At 48.0% G+C, this 19,731-nt stretch overlaps 1 protein-coding gene across 2 annotated transcripts in view; it reads right to left on the minus strand.

Moving 5' to 3' along the window:
* LOC132579350 (ubiquitin carboxyl-terminal hydrolase 12-like) overlaps nt 1–19,731 on the minus strand; it is an 82,010-nt gene that overhangs the window by 18,084 nt on the left and 44,195 nt on the right. For both annotated transcript variants that reach the window (XM_060249653.1, XM_060249654.1), the window contains exons 3-7: nt 16,603–16,816; nt 14,271–14,497; nt 7,733–7,809; nt 5,745–5,828; nt 333–530 (exon numbers count right to left, since the gene is read on the minus strand). In XM_060249653.1, coding sequence (XP_060105636.1) covers nt 333–530; nt 5,745–5,828; nt 7,733–7,809; nt 14,271–14,497; nt 16,603–16,816 — 800 coding nt within the window. The remainder of the gene's footprint in view (nt 1–332; nt 531–5,744; nt 5,829–7,732; nt 7,810–14,270; nt 14,498–16,602; nt 16,817–19,731) is intronic.

Here is a 19,731-nt window from a genome sequence, read left to right on the forward strand (position 1 = left end):
TACTGTCTTCAGTCACTGAATGGCAGAGGCAAGGGGGCAGGCGAGAGGGATACTGTCTTCGGTCACTGAATGGCAGAGGCAAGGGGGCAGGCGAGAGCGATACTGTCTTCAGTCACTGAATGGCAGAGGCAAGGGGGCAGGCGAGAGGGATACTGTCTTCGGTCACTGAATGGCAGAGGCAAGGGGGCAGGCGAGAGGGATACTGTCTTCAGTCACTGAACGGCAGAGAGTGCTGGAGAAAGGAGCCCTCTGCTCCAACCCAGCGGGGCTCTCCTGGTGCTGTCCTGCTTGCAAACGGGACACCCCCCTTCCCATCCCCACAGCACACTTACCTGCCGCAATGGACAACTACGGCCACAAGGTCATACATTCTGTCAGGATTTGTGGCATCTCCTGAAGTATTAAAAAGTCGAAGCTCCAGAGGAAAAACCACGCGATAGGAGAGTTTGGTGTATCGATGCAGCTGGTCCATGTATTTGAACCTTTTTAAGTGCAGAGCTAAAATCATGGGCAACTTCTTCACTCGCATCCTGGACCCACAAAGCAGATGAAAATGAGAAATTCACATTGCAAAGCACCAAAGGCAGATTTGTTTAGACAGTAAACAAGGAGACGGGAAAGAAAAACCTTTCCGTGTTAAACGAAGGTGGAACTTGTCTCAGAAGAACTCCAGAAAAAAGCAGAACAGCTTTCCATTCCTAAGCAACATCTGAATGCAAAACAGTGACCACTGCTCCTCTTTCTTCATGGAATCAATGCACTTTGCCCTGATAATTATTAAACTGAGCAATGCAAAATCTGGATTTTCTTCTCCATTTGTGGAAGCAAGAGAAAAGACTACATTTAAAGCCCTATATGGCCGTGGACCGGCCTACCTGAGGGACCGTCTTTCCCCATATGAGCCCCAGAGAGCACTGAGGTCAGCAGGGAAAAACAAACTGACCATCCCTGGGCCAAAAGAGGCTAAACTTCAGAACACCTGGGCATGGGCCTTTTCCTTCGCTGCCCCATGCCTATGGAATCAGCTCCCAGAGGAGGTGCGGGCCCTGCGGAGCCTTGACCACTTCTGCAGGGCCTGCAAGACCACCCTCTTTAAGCTAGCGTTCACGGTCTGCTGATTCATGATTGCTTAATAAAGGGATCCGCCAATATGGTTCTGTTTAAGGACCCTTGTTACCATGTAAACTGACAGAAATAGCGCCAGGAACACCATTGCTACTGTCGGATTAAGTTAATTGTATACTGACTGGTTTTTAAATACTGTTAATTTTAATGCTTGTATACTTACTGTATTGTAATAATAATAATAATAATAATTTTTTATTTCTATCCCGCCCTCCCCGCCGGAGCGGGCTCAGGGCGGCTCACAACATAATGATATTTTATGAATGTTGTTAGCTGCCCTGAGCCTGCTCCGGCGGCGGGGAGGGCGGGATATAAATAAAATTTTATTTATTTATTATTATTATTATTACATTTACGACATTGGAATCAAGCAGCCTTGATTTCACCAGCAAGAGAAAAAAGCAGTCGTGCTGACCCTCCTTTCTGGAAACAGATGAGACCGGGCTGCAGAGAATTTGCCTTTGCTTTGACAACAAAAGATGCTTCTAATTTAGACCACCTGCCAGATGCTGTTTCGTTAGCAACAAGCTGAATTCTGCAGTCGACGCAACGGTGTTCTGTACCAAGTCTCCCCTGCTTCTCTCCTTCTGCACTTATTCTGGTTACTGTTTAGCACAATGTGTTATAGAGAGAGCTTCCTTCGAAGGAATCAGACCCCCTCTTGGTCCATCAATGTCAGCGTTGTCTACTCAGGGTGGCAGCAGCTCTCCAGGGTCTCAGGCAATTGGAAATGGAGATGCTGGAGACTGCCTAGGGCACTGGCTGTCAAGGGGCGCCAATTGGGTGCCCCCCCCATGACTAATGATCACTGTGCAAGAGGAGCGAGTTGTTGTGTGTGTGTGTGAGAGAGGGGCGCAGTACAGTGCAAGGAGGTGGAGGGGTCATGTGTGCGAGAGGAGTGTTATCGCCCACTGCTGTGTTCTCCAAGATCTTGGCAGAGGCAGTGTGGCGGCTGGCCAGGTCAGCTTTTCCAAGCATAGGCTGGGGGGGGGGGGGGGGGAGAGCAGAGGAGGGTCAGAGCACGCGTGGCCACTAAAGTGCACGAGGTTGCATGCAGGGCACACCGGTGCTTGTCGTTTCCTGGTTGCACACCACCACGCGCTGCAAAGAGGAGGTGCGCCTGGGATACGAGTTGAGAGCTGGCATGGAGTTCCGTGTGCCTTGGTCAGCCGGATTCCCTGCTCTGGAACAGAGGGTCTGTGGGAGCTTCTCCCACCCTTTCTGTCTTAGAGTTAATTGGAAAAGCGCCCCCCCCCCCCCCCCAACACACCAAACCCTCATTTCTGGGATGGCTAAACAGCCTGGGATTCCCCGGTGGGAGTGCAGCCCTGGGCAGAGTTACTCGTTACTCTGACGGTTAAAGTCCAGCCCAGCGGTGGGGGGCTGCTCTCCCATGAAAATGGCAGGAAGCCTCTGTTGGTCCTCTGCAGGCTGCAGTTCTGAAAGGGCAAAACCAGTCTGGCCCCAGCTGCTTGGCTAGAGAGGCCCAGCGGGGGGGGGGGGCCCTTCTAATGGGGAGAGTGAACAGGGAGGGCCACAGTAGAGAAAAGCCTGCAGCTGGATCCTGGGAAGGTTTACTCTCGAGTAGGTCATTTCAGAGAGACATCCTGCTATGTGTGGTTTGGGGAGGTTAAATGATTTCAAAACATTGTTTTCCTAGGGGGTGCTAAACCTGCTGCTGCTGTCGCTGCTGGAAAACGCTCTTCGGTTCTCTCCTTTGCTTATCTGCAGGCTTCAGGGATTCTGTTGCCTCTGCAATGGCACTTAAATGGTAGCCTGCTCTCTCCTCCCTCCTCTGCCTTCTCTTAATTGCAGGAGCTCCATCGACAACTTCAGGGGCTTTTCCTTGGCACTCGCTGCCCAACTTCCAGGAGGATCTGCTCTCTTGTCCCAGCCTGCTCTACTAAATGGTGCCCCTTTCTCTGCCCTTTAATTGTAATCTTTGGTTGTTGACATTTACTATACTTAAATGGATTTTTAGTGTTGCTGTTCTGTTATGCAATATAATAAAGTTAGAGCCCAGTAGCACCTTGAAGCGGGCAGGACCACAGCCTGGGCAGTGAGAGGTGCGCTGGGGGGGTGAGAAAGTGTGGCAAAGTTTGAAGTGAACGGCGAGGCTGATAGTGCTCATCTGGCTGCCCCCCTTTGGAGTTTAGGCAGAGTCTCCTTCTGCAGAGGGGGCCTTTAGGCTGCCAACCCCCGAGAGGGTGCCCCAAGAAAGGGTAGAAAGCAGAAAAAGCATTGGGAGAGCCGTTCTCTTCTAAATATCCTGCATCTTGATGAAGGATGGAGAGAGCTTGGTCTTTCCCAATAAGGCAGTGGCCCCCAACCTTTTTGGCCCCAGGGAACAGTCTCAGGGCTGGCAGGGTTGGGGCACCCAATTCGGCCTTGCCCCACACCCCATGGCACCTTCTGCTCCCCCCGTTTTCCTCCTCTGCCCCCCCATGCACCCTCACTGCCCTGTGCAGCCTCACTGCCCTCATTTCCACCATTTAAAGGCCAAGGAAGGGGCCCTGAAGCACTTCCCAGGCCGACCCCCCCCCCCGCTGATCACCTGATCAGCAGGAAAAACCACGGCGGCAGCAGCGAGCGACCCGCTGAAGGAGCAGCACTGCCCTTGCCGCTTACCGCCAGTTTTCCCCGCTGATCAGGTGATTTAAAATGGTAAAATGGGGGGAGGCGCCATGGGGCGGCAGTGGCAAGGATGCACAGGCACAGGGGCAGGGGTGGCAAGGCACGACCCGGTTGGAAACAGGCCGTGGACCAGTACCGGTCTGCGGCCCCAAGGCTGGGGATCCCTGCTATAAGGGACTGAGATTCTTTGTGAAAGGGCCTCTTTCCATCTCCAGCCTATTAAAAGGTTCAAAAAGCTTATGACTGGACTCTTTGGAAATTACAAAGCCAAGGGGTGAATTTCTCAGTCCCTGCACTGGTTGCTCTTTGCACAGCATATAGGATGTTTTGGAGAGAGATTGGGGTACAACGTTTATGCCTTTATGTAGCTCTAAATAGGAGCTCCGTTTATCATCTCTCAAGTGCCTACAACTCTCTGCTTCTGATTGTAGCTAATTTCTGTTAGCAGGAGTTCTGTTTAACACTTTAAAGAGTAATGTCAGTTAGATGGACCATTTGGCAAGGGGAACATTTCTACAGCAGGCAGAAGCATTTCGACAGCAATGACACAGAAGTACAAGCCTTGAAGAATAAGCCTGGATACCTCTCTTATTCTCTCTTCTGTCCTTCAAAAGCAGATGGTCAGCTCAGACTTAGAGAAGAGTGCCCAACTGAGATGCTGAATAGAGCCTGCCCTCCCAACTTTGTTATTTCAAGGTGGACTCCCATCCAAATACTTGCCAGAGTTGCTCCTGCTGAGCTTCCAAGATCTGACAAGATCAGGCTTGCCTAGGCTATCTAGGCAAGGGAGCAATTTCAAGTTGTGTGTTTTTCATTCACCCCACAATTCATCTGTTTTTGAAAATTGGTTATCAGTGGGGGTGGGGGGGCAGAAAGCCTTGCTTAGGGGCACCAAATAGTCTAGGGCCAGCCCTGCCTGCAGCTATGGGCCTGTCCCCCAACCTGAAGAAATCTTCTATTGACCAGTCTGTGGAGGGGGCAGGAGGCCCTGCTCAGAGGCTTCTTGGTTCTTCCCCCTCTCTCCTGAGAACTCCCGGAAACAGGCTTTGCTGCAAAACTTTGGGAACGATCACAGCTAAGCCAGCAGGCACCTATGTGGATGCGAAAGCCCAGATCTTCCCAATCTTGCCCAAATCTGTTTTTGAGTTGATAAATCAACAACAAAAAATACCATTATAGTCTTATAAACATGGTCTGTCAGGTTCTCTGAGTTCCAAGTTTTCATTTTTAAAAAGTCTCTAGACCCTTGACCCCCCACCCCCACCCCCGTCACTGCAATGAAAAGGGAGGGAGGGAGAAAGGGAGAAATGAAAAGGAAGGAAGGAAGGAAGGAAGGAAGGAAGAAAGAAGAAAGAAAGAAAGAAAGAAAGAAAGAAAGAAAGAAAGAAAGAAAGAAAGAAAGAAAGAAAGAAAGAAAGAAAGAAAGAAAGAAAGAAAGAAAGAAAGAAAGAAAGAAAGAAAGAAAGAAAGAAAGAAAGAAAGAAAGAAAGAAAGAAAGAAAGAAAATGATAGACAGACAGACAGATTCAGAGGACTTGACAGACAGGTTGTTATAACAATATGCCGACTGGTGTTTTGTTTTTCAGACCCTCTGCCAGTGGGGGAATTGTCCACTGTGGGAAACTGAAACAGAGAAATCATCATGAAACCAATATGCCAAGTTATAACAATATGCCGACTGGTGTTTTGTTTTTCAAACCCTCTGCCAGTGAGGGAACTGTCCACTGTGGGAAACTGAAACAGAGAAATCATCATGAAACCTGTCATGGGGAAGGTATCAGCAGCAACGAAACCACACAAGGCCATCCCTGGGTGGGACGCACCAAGCGCAGCTGGAAGCATGCTGAATTAAAAGAAGAAAAGTCAAAGAGAAGAATCTGCCACCAATATTCTCCCCAGTGCCTTTCTGCACTCCCCAGATTGCCATGTGCAAAAGGAGCCATGAAAACAATCTGCCACCCCCATTGAGCCAAGCTCTGCCTCACCTCTTCTGTGCTTCCTGTTTGCTGCGGCACTGCTCACAGTAGTATTTATACTCGCTGCACAGAGTCTCCGTATTGCTGAACCCCCTGTGGAAAACGAGGAGTTAGAGCCTAGTCAGCGCAGGTGGGCTTTCTACCACTGACCAAACTCTTTTCACTGTGCAGCTCACACTGTAACACAACCCCACTTCATGCAAGGAAGTGCGGATGCCATCCTGTCCACTGACTAGACATCTAGCTGAAGAAAAGGAAATTTCTTCCCACATGTCTTTTGCAGGCTCAGTTCTCACATTCCTTAATGATGGGCAGCAGTCACTGCAAGGTGATTTTGCTGTACCTTTTTCTGTAAGCCGCCCTGAGCCTGCCTCGGTGGGGAGGGCGGGGTATAAATAAAAACGTATTATTATTATTTGAACACATACATAATTTGCAAGAACAGATTTAATCCAAAGAATTGCCACACGGTTAACCTAGAAAGCTTGTGAATCATGTGAAACACTGAAAGCTGCTAGGGGTGTGTGCTCTTTCAGTTTGGTGTAGAGCCAGTTTGGTGTAATGGTTAAGTGTGTGGACTCCTATCTGGGAGAACCAGGTTTGATTCCCCGCTCCTCCACTTGCAGCTGCTGGAATGGCCTTGGGTCAGCCATAGCTCTCATAGGAGTTGTCCTTGAAAGCGCAGCTGCTGTAAGAGCTCTCTCAGCCCCACTTAGCTCACAGGGTGTCTGTTGTGTGTGTAGGGGAGAGCTAAAGAAGATTGTGACTGCTCTGAGTTGCTGAGATTCAGAGTATAGGGCGGGATATAAATCCAATATCATAATCTTCTCAGTATATACCAAGCTGAATAAATACCTTATCGGTATTTTGGGGATATTTATTCAGCCAGATCAGGTTTGCTAACCTGATTTGGCTATCAATCTAGCTGAGCCTGAATAAAAGCTGATATTCTTTGGTTTTTATTCAGCTCAGCAAAAATGGCGTGAGTTCACCCACCTTCCAGGGGAATTCGTGCCACTTCTGGGTTCCTTTAAAGGGAATGGCTTTTGCAAAGCCAAGCAGAGCACGGGCTTTACCTTTCCTGACTGAGTCATGCTGCAGTGGGGGGCATGCATCAGCAAGTGAAGGGAAGGCATTAAAACTGAGGTGTGTTGACACCACACTGTGGGTGATGGGAAGGTGTTTAAAGATTAAATGCCTTCCCTTTTCTTGTTGAAGTGTTCCACCACTGCAGTGTGCCTTGGGGAAGGAAGGGAAGGTATTTATTTATTCATTATATTTGGTTTACAGGCTGCCCTCCCCTGCAAGCAGAGCTCAGAGCAGCTAAAAACATAGCAAAAACACAGTATCTTAAATTAAAAACAAAACAGTAAATTCCTTATATCACAGATGGCAAACATAAAACTCTTCGGTGTCTTCAGGGGGAGGCTTACAGAGAATCAGGGGGTGGGGGTATGAGAGTGCCAGACGATTCGGTGTACCATTGCTGCCTCAACCTAATGCCCAGGGGAACATGTCTGCCTTATGTGCCCTGTGGAAAGGAAGTAAATCCTGCAGAGCAGGTCTGTTCTAGGCCTACTGCTCATTAATTTCACAGAGCCACCCCTTGCTACTAATGTTCCCCCTAAGCTGTAGAGTCTTGTGAGCGAAAATTCTACTTCCAGAGCTACTAGCGTTAAAGTGGTGAGCTACTGCACAAATTAGCTTGCTCCAGGACCATTTTTCCTGAGCTGAGACAAAAATGCGTGAGCCAGAGGCTAAAAAATTGTCAGCCAGCCCACACTAACTCAGCCTAGAGGGAACACTGCTTGCTACCCATCCTGCTTTCTTTTGTCTGTGTCAAACTTTAGGCAAGATGCTCCTCAGGGCAGCAACACCTCTTCTTGCTGGGCTCATCATCAGGGGCATTGCAGCATCCACATATTCCCAGTCAGCACCATCAGGCCACTCAACCCTGCCTGCTAACCTGGCCCCTCTCCCCCCACCCCAGAATTTACCTCAAACAGTGTGTTATTGAAGTGTTTTGTTCCACATCCACCGACAGATCGAGGAAGTCCTCATCTTTGCTACTAACCTGGGGAGGGGGGAAAGAGAGAAAGAAAGGTGGGGGAGGACATCGCAAAGACTTAGTCAAACAAGTTCAGAAATGCTTACATTTAAAAAATAACTGCACAGCCGTTCTTCCAGTAAAGTGGGCATTTGAAGACTTAAAAGTTATGCTTCCCAAGACAGCCATGCAAACATGATGCTGGCAGGGCTCCAGCATGTATCTGGAGACTTTAATATGGGCTGTCACCTGTGCAAAGCAGCTGTGCATGCCTGAGGAAGCCCTCCCAACAGAACTCAACCCATCCTCCCCACAACGAAGTGCTCACTAAGAGCCAAAGCTATCCTGTGTGCCCCCCACTCAGTTTCTCCTTTCCGTTCATCTGTCAATTCAACCACAACTTGAGCGGCAGCATCATCCCTGTGGGACAGGCTTCCAGAAGGGAGGAGAGCCTGCATCCTGGCTGTTTGCAGGAAGCCCCACACAGCAAGACCTGTTCAGGAGGACTTTGGAGGGAGTCTAATCTTGACAGGCTGGAAAACTGGGCTAAAACAAATAAAATGAATTTTAACAGGGATAAATGTAAAGTTCTGTATTTAGGTAGGAACAATGCATCATTAAAGGATGCGGGAGACTTATCTTGGCAGTAGTATGTGCAAAAAGGATCTAGGGGTCTTAGTGGACCATACACTGAACAAGAGGCAGCAGTGTGATGCTGTGGCTAAAAAGGCCAATGCAATTTTGGGCTGTATGAACAGTGTCCAGATCACATGAAGTGCTAATATTTCTTTACTCTGCTCTGGCCTCTGGCTAGTATTGTGTTCAGCTTTAGGCACCACAATTTAAGGATACAGGCAAGCCGGAACATGTCCAAAGGAGAGCAATGAAGACGGTGAAGGGTCTGGAGACCAAGTGCAATGAAGAAATTTGAACGAACTGGGTACATTTAGCCTGGAGAGGAGATGACTGAGAGGTGATATTATCACCATCAAGTACTTGAAGTGCTGTCATACAGAGAATGCTGCAGAGTTGTTTTCTGTTGCCCCAGAAGATCGGACCAAAACAGGTTGACTTTAAATCAGAAGAGTTTTTGACTAAACATCAGGAAGAACTTCCTGACAGATCGGTTCCTCAGTGGAACAGGCTTCCTCAGGAGGTGGTGGGCTCTGCTCCTTTGGAGGTTTTTAAACAGAAGCTAAACGGCCATCTGGCAGCAATGCTGATTCTGTGAACTTAGGCAGATCTTGAGAAGGAGGGCAGGAAAGTTCTCATGGACCTTTCTTACATGCCCAAGCTAATGCTCATCACCACTTTGGGGTCAGTCGGCAATTTTTCTCCAGGCCAGTTTGGTCAGGGATCCTGGCGGTTTCTTGCCATCTCCTGGGCATGGAGCTGGGGTCGCTGGAGGTGTGTGTGTGGGGAGGTATTTCCAAGTTTCCTGCATTGTGCAGGTTGTTGATGGCCCTGGAGGTCCTTTCCAACTCTGAACCCATGAAATGGGGTTACAAATAAAGGGCCGTGGCCTATTGTTTTATTGGCTCAGGTTTTCCACCAATGAGCTGGCTGTTGTTTTGGAAAGCAGCCTCTTTAAAGGCAGGATCATCGATGTTTTGAAATAAAAGAAGGATAGCAGCCCAAGTGAAGTGAAATGCACTCATTAGTGCAGAGACCCCCATGTGTGAATACTTTTGCCCCCTCCAGCATCAGGTTCAAGGCGGTCCTTAGCAACAGACTGCAAAAAGGACACACAGCTGAATGGGAGCAGACACTACATCCATGCCCGTTTAAGAATCCAGCCATACTGCAGTGTTTTGAGCCTGGAGAAACCGTATCACTTCTGTGCAGAGCCTGTCTCCTTTTCCAATCCGAAGAGCCATTTGAGGCTTGCCCCCAAGGGCCTCGGGATTGCTCAGAAAAAGGCTGTACCTTTAAAGCTCTTTTTCCTGTGAACAACAAACCCCAAAGCTGCATCCCAAAGCCTCTCAAAAGCGCTTTGCTGTGTGGTGCAGGAGACAACTGCTTGAGAAAGTGCAATCCAGAACTCCTGTTGGGGTACAAGAACCAGCCACGAAGGACTCAGATTCCACCACCACGTCAGCTTTGCTCCAGAAAATGTGAGTTTGCAGCTGAGAGCAGATTGACCTGAGCGAACAGGACGACTTCAGGTCTTCTGACCGCTGCCACGAATTTAGCCTAGCAGGCAGGCAGATACACCACTGTATGTGTCAGCATATATTCCTGTTTCACACAGGCTAAGCCAGGGTGCCCAAGGTAGTGCCCACTGACCCCTTTCCTGGTGCCTGCCAAGTGCTTTTAAAAAGTGGGTGGGGCCAGGTGGGGCTTTCCCCCAGCAAGGCTTCTGATTGGTCACTGGAGATTTGATGAGCTGTGTAGATTGTTAAAAATGTTGCTTTGGCAGCAGCTGCCACCACTGCACAAGGGTCTGTGCTGTGACTGAAAGTAAGCTGTGGAAGCCATTCTGCAGACGGCTCCTCCCACCTGCAGCTGGCAGCCATTCTATGGCAGTCGTTTTGTGGCTGCGCCCGTTGGCTCAAAAAGCTTAGGGACCTCTGGATGAAACTGATGGAAATGTTTTCGCTGGCAGACACGGCTGACACATGCCCAACTGAATGAAGGCAGCTTCATGCAGAACTGGAATGCATGTGACCAGCTGCAGTGGCCAGGGAATACAGAAGAACGAAAACAAATCGCAGCATTGAGGCCGCCATGTTAGCCTGCTACTGCAGAAATAAGAAGGATCCCTGGGGCACTGGCAAGATACCCCTTTGTGTTTCCCATGAGCCTGAAAAGAATCTTGTATCTGCCAGGGTCAGGACTGGTGATGTCTTATGTGTACATTACCTTATGTCTACACCTAAAACTGTAATTTAGGATTTTACTGTGATTTCATTGTAATTATTTAATTCTCTGTTATTTTAACTGCTGTTAACCACCCTGAGCCCGTCAGGGAAGGGCGGGATATAAGTGTAATAAAATAAATAAAATAATGGCCGAACAGGCCCCAAAGTTACCGTTGACTGCTATGCCAGTGGACAGGAGTGGAGACTGCATTTTTACAAAAGGGCCACACCAACGTGTCATTTCAAAAGAAAAGCAAATGAGTACCTGGTCTCAAGATCCTCTTTGGACTGAAACCCATTATGAGTTTCCAGGTCAAAAGCAAACTGGTTCTAGTTGTTAGAGCACTGCATCTCTTTGCCCTTGTAAATTGCTTTGCTCTATCATTGGTCATTTTATTGTTGGAAGCTGCCTCAGGAATAGAAGAAGAAGATATTGGATTTATATCCCGCCCTCCACTCCGAAGAGTCTCAGAGCAGCTCACAATCTCCTTTTCCTTCCTCCCCCACAACAGACACCCTGTGAGGTAGATGAAGATATTGGATTTATATCTCGCCCTCCACTCCGAAGAGTCTCAGAGCGGCTCACAATCTCCTTTACCTCCCCCTCCCCCCACAACAGACACCCTGTGAGGTAGATGAAGATATTGGATTTATATCCCGCCCTCCACTCCGAAGAGTCTCAGAGCGGCTCACAAACTCCTTTACCTTCCTCCCCCACAACAGACACCCTGTGAGGTGGGTGGGGCTGGAGAGGGCTCTCCCAGCAGCTGCCCTTTCAAGGACAACCTCTGCCAGAGCTATGGCTGACCCAAGGCCATGCTAGCAGGTGCAAGTGGAGGAGTGGGGAATCAAACCCGGTTCTCCCAGATAAGAGTCCGCACACTTAACCACTACACCAAACTGGCTCTCTTGTACAAAGTATGTAAAAGTATGTCTATTTTAACAGAGGCTGGCTGGATACTGCAGGGAAGTTTACAAGTGCATAGATGGTCCAGAGCATGTGACAGTCAGAGACAGGCTGCCAATGAACACAAGAGATTCCATCACAGCTAACAGCTCTATTAGAGAGTAACCAACACTGGACAACAGAGAGAGGTACTATCTTAGACTTCTCTTGCAGAAGAAAAGGGATCCTCTGTTATACTGACGATCCATTGATAATATTAGAATCCAACAAGTGAAGGGATTTACGTTTCTGGGAATATCTGCATATAATTTGAGTTGGTCCACCCATCAAAAAGTCATGCTGAAGAAAGCAGGACCTTGTACTGAAGGCGTCCTAAACTTTTTTAGGTACTGCAGAGGATTATATATACCTGGGGCAATTCAAATTTTGGACATATGGACATATGAAGCTGCCTTATACTGAATCAGACCCTCGGTCCATCAAAGTCAGTATTGTCTACTCAGACTGGCAGCGGCTCTCCAGGGTCTCAAGCTGAGGTTTTTCATACCTATTTGCCTGGACCTGTTTTTGGAGATGCCGGGGATTGAACCTGGGACCTTCTGCTTCCCTAGCAGATGCTCTACCACTGAGCCACCATCCCTCCCCAATTTTCAATATGAAAACTGTCCCTATTCTGCTTTTTGGGGCAGCCATCTGGACCCAATCAGTCAAACAATCCGTATCCCTCCTCTGACTTTGCTTCCTTCGTAACACACCAGAATGCGAAGCTGGAGTGTCCCTACAAGCAGAACTCGGTCCACTATCTTTGGTGGCTGAAGCCTGACATCTGGCCTTCAATTTGTACCTTAAAATGCTCCCTTTATTAAAAGCAGATTCTCATAAATCCTCTTGGTCCAGGATTCTTGACACAAAATTCTATCTTATTGGACTAAATCCTGACATTATTCCTGGCCTGGAACCTGCAGCTTGTTAAGTCTTATATCAAGAAGAATATCCAAGAAAGGGATTACTTAAGCCCATGGTCCCATGTCTGCAGAGTTTGCTCTTCTGTATTTTTTTGGCATTCCTCCAGCAAAACTGCTTTTTATCTGACTATCCCAAATTACTTTGGAACTTTTTTTGTTAACTCGATTGAATGAGCAGCCCACTCCTGTTATGAAGGGAAGACCACCTTTGTGATTGTTCTCAGGGGGAAATTGGTACTTTAATACATTATATTTGTTGGAGTGTCCTCTACTAGCCTTGGAAATAGGTTTTTGACACAGTACCTAGATAATGTTTCATTTTTGTCTCATCACAAGCTAGTTTTACTCCTTTTATCTGACAGATTTCAAAACCTTACTCTTGCTGTTGCCAGATTTTTCCTTTGGTTTACTGTTGTGTCCAGATGATGCTACTTAATCGATGGTTTCTGAATGCTCAAGACTTTTAGTCAAGGAGCTTTAATCAGAGTAAAAGAAAAGAAAGGGAAAAAACACCCAGCTGGCTAAAAAGATGGGTTACTACCTCCTGCCTACCTTGTACACTCTTGCAATAGCCCATATGCTAGAGCAGGGGTGTCAAACATGCAGCGGCGGGGGCCGAATCAGGCCCCCAGAGGGCTCCTATCAGCCCCCCAAGCAACTGGCTGCCATCTGCTTCCTTCTCCCTATCTCTTGCTTCCTTCTGCATAATAGCTTGCTTTGCAAGGCTTGCTCAATTGCACAGGAACTACAGAGCAAAACCTCTGTTTTCTCCACTGGGGAGGAAGGTGGAGGAAGGAGAGCTTGCTTTGCCAGGTTTTCCCAATTGCACAGCAGAGCTACTGAGCCAAGCTTCTCTTCCTTCTACTGGTCCCCTGGGGAAGGAAGGGAAGAGCCAGAGCTTCCTTTGCCCAGTTCCCTGGATCCTATGGGAGAGATACAAAGAAAGCATCTTTAAAACCAATGAGTGCTAATGTTTTAAGTTTTTAAAAATATATATATATTTGTGTTTGTCTGTGTTCTTTATAAAATTTATATCTCTGCTAGCTAATTTTAAATAGGCCCAACCCGACATGGTCTGGCCCAACCAGGTCTCTTTTATGTCACATCCAGCCCTCACAACAAATGAGTTTGACACCCCTGTGCTAGAGGATTCCAGATGCAGCTCCAGTCAACAATATCTACGTTCATGCAATAAGAGCATTCAGATTAAGTTCCCCCTGTAATCCATCTGCTCGCTAAACTGTTTTGCTAGATAACTGCAGACTCAGATCTGGCATCCCAAAATGCATATTAAATTATCACAGGGGAAATTACAGCAATGAGAAACCCCTCCCAACACTGTGTCAGTGGGGTGTGAAGGGCCAGAAAGGGAAAGAGATGCATGCTGATTTGTTTGGACACCAGCAGACTGGATGATTCTCCCTAACAGAGGACACAGTTGTGTCTTGTGGCCACAGCAGATCCCAGAATCCACCTCTGCCATCTTGAACTAATGCAGTTGTCTCCTTGAGAGGGACCCCGCAGATCCGCCTCAAGTCACAGTGGAGGCTTGATGAGGGCTGGGTTCCCATCCCTTTGCAGAACCACCTTGCATTAGCCTGCGGATGCAGAAAACAAGTAGCTCTGCTCACCCCACAGTCCACCCACTGCCGATCAGCAGACACCGAAACCTATTCTAGTTTATTATTTTGAAGACAAAAATAGAGATTCCTTGGATGAATGAGCATTGGAGCGGGTGGGTGAGTGGCAACCTACAGCTTCACAGTTAAGACATCTGGTTTCATTGGTGAGAGTGCCCTGGAAGATTTCATGGACCCACGTGAGGTCTGCCTTCTCTCCTTCATCGCTGTCAATGCGCCCATTCTGGAGTTTGCCGTTCTGCTTCTCTTGCTTCTTTTCTTCTTGTAGCAAGTCGGCAATTGTGTTCAGCAGGTAGTTCAGGAACTCATGTGCATCTTGCTGCATGTAATTGTCAAACAGCTCTGGAAACAGAAGAGAGAATAGAATCAAGAGACATGTCAGAAGGTGCCTCAGGATGCTGCCTGGGCACTTGCGCTGCAAACCTTTGGTGCTCTCAAGGCGCCAGCAGCACAGGCTCTGCTTTTTCTCCCAGGGAGGACACACAGGTCACTGTGGAGGAACAGCTCAGAGTAAGCCCTTCCCTCGCTTCCCTTAATTGGGGTGGACCCCCTTGCAACAGCAGAAGTTTCCTGGTGCTACAGGATCCAACTCATTAATGGAGCCTATGAATGGACTGTACCTCTTGAGACAACTCTGCCCCTCTCCTGTTGACCAATGCTTCCACCTAAGGTGCTGTCACCGTGGCAGAACTGCATCCATTCTCTTAGTTGCTGCAACTGGCAACATTCTATTCTGGGAATCATTTGCATGGGATTTCCTGGCAATCCATGTTCAGGAAATAGCCCTCAAAGCGCCTATCACTGGCTTCTAGCAACTTTAACGAACTTTACTCAATAGATGGCAAAATCTATGCCTTAAAGTCAAAAGAAAACATTTTTAAGAGGGTGTGTGAGAGAGTGCATGTGTGCAGCAGGCTCATATGCAGTCCCAAGCTTTAAGGTAAACAGGGGCTGATCAATTGGGGAAGGGGGGGAGTAATCTGTGACAAAAATATGTTTTTGGTCCTCAGCCTGTTTGCTGGACCACAAAAAATTGGGCCATTCCAACTTGGGCAAGCTCTCTGGACCACTCATTGGCCAGATTCTGAAGATTACCCACAGATGACATGTGCCCCATTAAGTGGCGCTCAAAGCACCAAGCTGTACCCAATCCTTCTTTGAACCAGCTGACATTAGTCAACTGTGTAAGACAACTGAAGAATAAAGTTGCCAGAGACCTGTGACATCTGTGGCTGCCTTCTGGCATTATCTTCAGACTTCGATTCACTGCTGGGTGACTCCTTGTACCCTACAGTGGCCTCAGATGCCCACCAGCCTCAGACACCCACTGCTATTCCTTCCCATGACAGCCTCAGATGCCCACCACTGTTCCTTCCCATGACAGCCTCAGATGCCCACCACTGTTCCTTCCCATGACCGCCTCAGATGTCCACCAGCCTCAGACACCCACTGCTATTCCTTCCCATGACAGCCTCAGATGCCCACCACTGTTCCTTCCCATGACAGCCTCAGATGCCCACCACTGTTCCTTCCCATGACAGCCTCAGATGTCCACCAGCCTCAGACACCCACTGCTATTCCTTCCCATGACAGCCTCAGATGCCCACCACTGTTCCTTCCCATGACAGCCTCAGATGCCCACCACTGTTCCTTCCCATGACAGCCTCAGATGCCCACCACTGTTCCTTCCCATGACAGCCTCAGATGTCCACCAGCCTCAGACACCCACTGCTATTCCTTCCCATGACAGCCTCAGATGCCCACCACTGTTCCTTCCCATGACAGCCTCAGATGCCCACCACTGTTCCTTCCCATGACAGCCTCAGATGTCCACCAGCCTCAGACACCCACTGCTATTCCTTCCCATGACAGCCTCAGATGCCCACCACTGTTCCTTCCCATGACCGCCTCAGATGCCCACCAGCCTCAGACACCCACTGCTATTCCTTCCCATGACAGCCTCAGATGCCCACCACTGTTCCTTCCCATGACAGCCTCAGATGCCCACCACTGTTCCTTCCCATGACAGCCTCAGATGCCCACCACTGTTCCTTCCCATGACAGCCTCAAATGTTCACCACTGTTCCTTCCCATGACAGCCTCAGATGCCCATCACTGTTCCTTCCCATGATAGCCTCAGATGCCCACCACTGTTCCTTCCCATGACAGCCTCAGATGTCCATCACTGTTCCTTCCCATGACAGCCTCAGATGCCCACCACTGTTCCTTCCCATGACAGCCTCAGATGTTCACCACTGTTCCTTCCCATTGCTCCATGCCTCAAGGAAGGGTGACAGTTCTGTGAGAAGGAAGACTATCATAAATGGGTTCTACTGATGCTGCTGGAACTGTGAAGAAGGAGCACATGTGCATAAAGGTCATGTTAGAAAGAGCCCTGGGTATTTGGACACTGGAGTGGGTGAGGAGTTAGTACAATGCTTATTTACCATTTTCTTTCCTCAGTCGGGAAATAAATTTCTTGGGTGGGATGACCCCCACTTTCTTCTTCTGTGTGGCGATGCTGTTGAAGAGGTCAGAGAGGCACGTCAGGAGACTTTCCTTCTTCCGGGGCTGAACCTTGTACGCCAAAACCTTTTCCCGAAAAGGACGACAGAAATAAAGTGCCTGTAGAACGGAGTTGCAGTAGCAGGTATTGCCAAACTGAGGGGGGGAAATAATAAAAAACAAAAACTTGATCATACAAAGTCTACTGGAAAGTGTGGTCAGAGTGTCAGATTGGGATTTGGGAGACCGAGGCATGAATCCCCTCCCCCTCACCATGGGAGCCCCGCCTCCCCGGGTGACTTTGGGTCAGTCACACACTCTGAGCCTCACCAACCTCACAGGATGGTCATGAGGAAAAATACTTTAAATACATATATTTTATTTATCGCCTTTCCACAATACTCAAGACAGCTCAACTGAAAGCAATGGGCTCAAATTACAAGCAGAAAGGTACCGGCTGGATATTAGGAAAAAAGTTTTTAGTCAGAGTAGTTCAGAGAGGGATGGAATCAGCTGCCTAGGAAGGTGGTGAGCTCCCCTTCACTGGCAGTCTTCAAAATGCAGATAGATGATTATTTGTTGGAGATGCTTCAGGCTGACCCTGCACGGAGCAGGGGGGTGGACTAGATGGTCTGTATGGCCCCTTCCAACTCTGATTCTATGATGATATGATATGATTCAGCAAAATGCCAATGTGCGTGTGGGTGAAATGCCATAAAGGCACAGCTGACTTCAGGTGACCCCGCAAGGTTTTCAAGGCAAGAGACGTTCAGAGGTGGTTGCCCACGGCCTGCCTCTGTGTGGCGGCCCTGGACTCCTTCGGTGATCTCCCTTACCAAGGACTAGTCAGAGCTGACCTCGCTTAGCTTTCAAGATCTGAGCAGATCAGGCTAGCCTGGGCCATCCAGTTCAGGGTAGCGCAAATATACACAACTGTAAAACACATCTAAACACATAAATTAAAGCACATTAACTTGAAACATTGTCACTACCAGAGAAAGGCACACCAAAATAATTCCACCTTGTGTTATCTGTTGCAGAGGGGAGAGAAAGCAAAAGCTCTCCATATTATGTCCGGCGGGCTATTCCAAAGTGTTGGCGCTGCCCCTGGAGAACGGTGCGCACAGGCTGCACCTGAATGAACCTCCCAGACAGAGGGGGCAGGCAGCAGCAAGGCACCTGATGTGTTTAGTTGGAGCATGGGCTCATGGGAAAGGAGAACAAGATAAACTGCTTTGGGAGCCCAGTGGGGAGAAAGACGAATGAACCAAAGCAATGAACCAAATAAATACATACATAAACTGATGTGAAAAGACTTGCAGACAGTCACAGAGACTGAGATGTTGTCACCAATCTGAAAGCAGCAATATCTGATCTGAGAAGTGCATATTGTCACTGATCCAGTAACAGGAATATTCAAATCCTGAAAATTCTAAATATTTTCCCTACCACCCAAAAATAAAAGAGACTAACCTGATTAGACAAGACCTAATGGGATGAGCCACTGCTTAGTGAGAATACATGTTTTGTGTGAGCAGATGAGAGCAGATCTGGACTGTGCATAAAATAGGTTTAGGTTTGCCCTCCGAGAACATGCAAGACTCAGCAGTCGTATAGTATTGTGTTGTGACACTATGGAAGTTAAAGCTAGATTTCTGGCAGTTCTTGTGGCCCCTTCTTACATGCCCAGGAAAATGCTGATGGCCACTTTGAGGTCAGGAAGCAATTTTCCTCCAGGCCAGTTTGGCCCAGGGATCCTGGAGTTTTGTTTTTTCTTTTTGTTTCGTTTGTTGCCATTGTGGTGAACTGAAAGCCGTCTGTGTGAGTGACAGCTGAGACACTCACCGTGATTGGCTAACCGCCTCCATGGTAACCAATGTAACAAGTTAAAGGTGCAGGGAGAGAGAACTCTCCTCAGTTGAGAGCAGACTGAGCTGACGTACAGTTGAGTTTTATTTTATCTCCGGTGGAGATCAGACTGAGAAGTCTGGGTGAGACTGCAGACAGGGAAGTCCGGGACAGAGCTGGTGATTCACTAGAGCTCTTGTCTGTGAGAGTTTATTTATTAGAAGGAGCTAATAGTGGCTCTTTCTGAGAAGACCCTCAGAACTGTGGCACAGAGTGTCACAAGACATAGTGTGAGTTTAAGGCTCTGCTGAGATCTGTCAAAGACAAAAGGGCAGATTCCTGGTTACAACAAAGATCACAAAACAAAAGGTTCTTGTGTCTGTGTGAAGATCCCAGAAGTCAGACAAAGATCCTAGCAGTTAAAGGGAACGTGGCACAAGTGTATGAGGTGTTAGTGTGAAGGGCCCTCAAGGGTGTCATTGTCCAAGTGTATAGCTCTGCAGTTAAGACGATACTTAGTTTGCTAGGGGAAAGGGTCTGTGGCGGAAAGTTCTGTCACACGTTCAGTCAGTCCTCTCAGGGAGTGGGATAGTGTGTGTAGAGATATTTGAGAAGCCAAATCCACCTAAAAGTCTTACTACTTATCAGCGTTATCCAGTGTGAGGGAAACACTGCTTGTTTTTATATTGTAATACCTGCCTGCCAATATAAGGAGTCTTCTTTTGTATTTCTAATTTGATTTCCTGCCTGCCAACTGATTTTAATATACCAGCTTCTGATATCATTTCCTCCTTTCCCAACCTTTCTGTGCATAATAAAACTTAGTTTTTGTTTTGAACTTTAAAATGCTATCTGTACCATCTTTTAGTTCTGACAAGGCTATTTTGAGTTCTCCTGAGGTACTGGGTGTGACAGGACTCAAGGTGGTCTCCTTTTCCAGCTGACCCTGGGTTTCTCACAGCCATCTTCTGGCCATGGGATCCCTCTGGGTGTGGTAGGTATTTGTGAATTTCCTACATTGTGCAAGGGACTAGATTACCCTGGGAGACCCTTCCAACTCTATGATTCTATTTAAAAAACCCCCTCCATTCTATTAAGCAGGCAGTGTTTTCCATGCCAAATTTCAAGTTTTTAGTTCTCAGCATTGCTCAGAGCGGACACAGAACAACAAGAACTACTGATCCTTATAAGAGCTGGAACCATGGACCCAGAACTCAGCAATG

This window comes from Heteronotia binoei, chromosome 11, assembly GCF_032191835.1.
Source record: "Heteronotia binoei isolate CCM8104 ecotype False Entrance Well chromosome 11, APGP_CSIRO_Hbin_v1, whole genome shotgun sequence".
Taxonomy (NCBI): domain Eukaryota; kingdom Metazoa; phylum Chordata; class Lepidosauria; order Squamata; family Gekkonidae; genus Heteronotia; species Heteronotia binoei.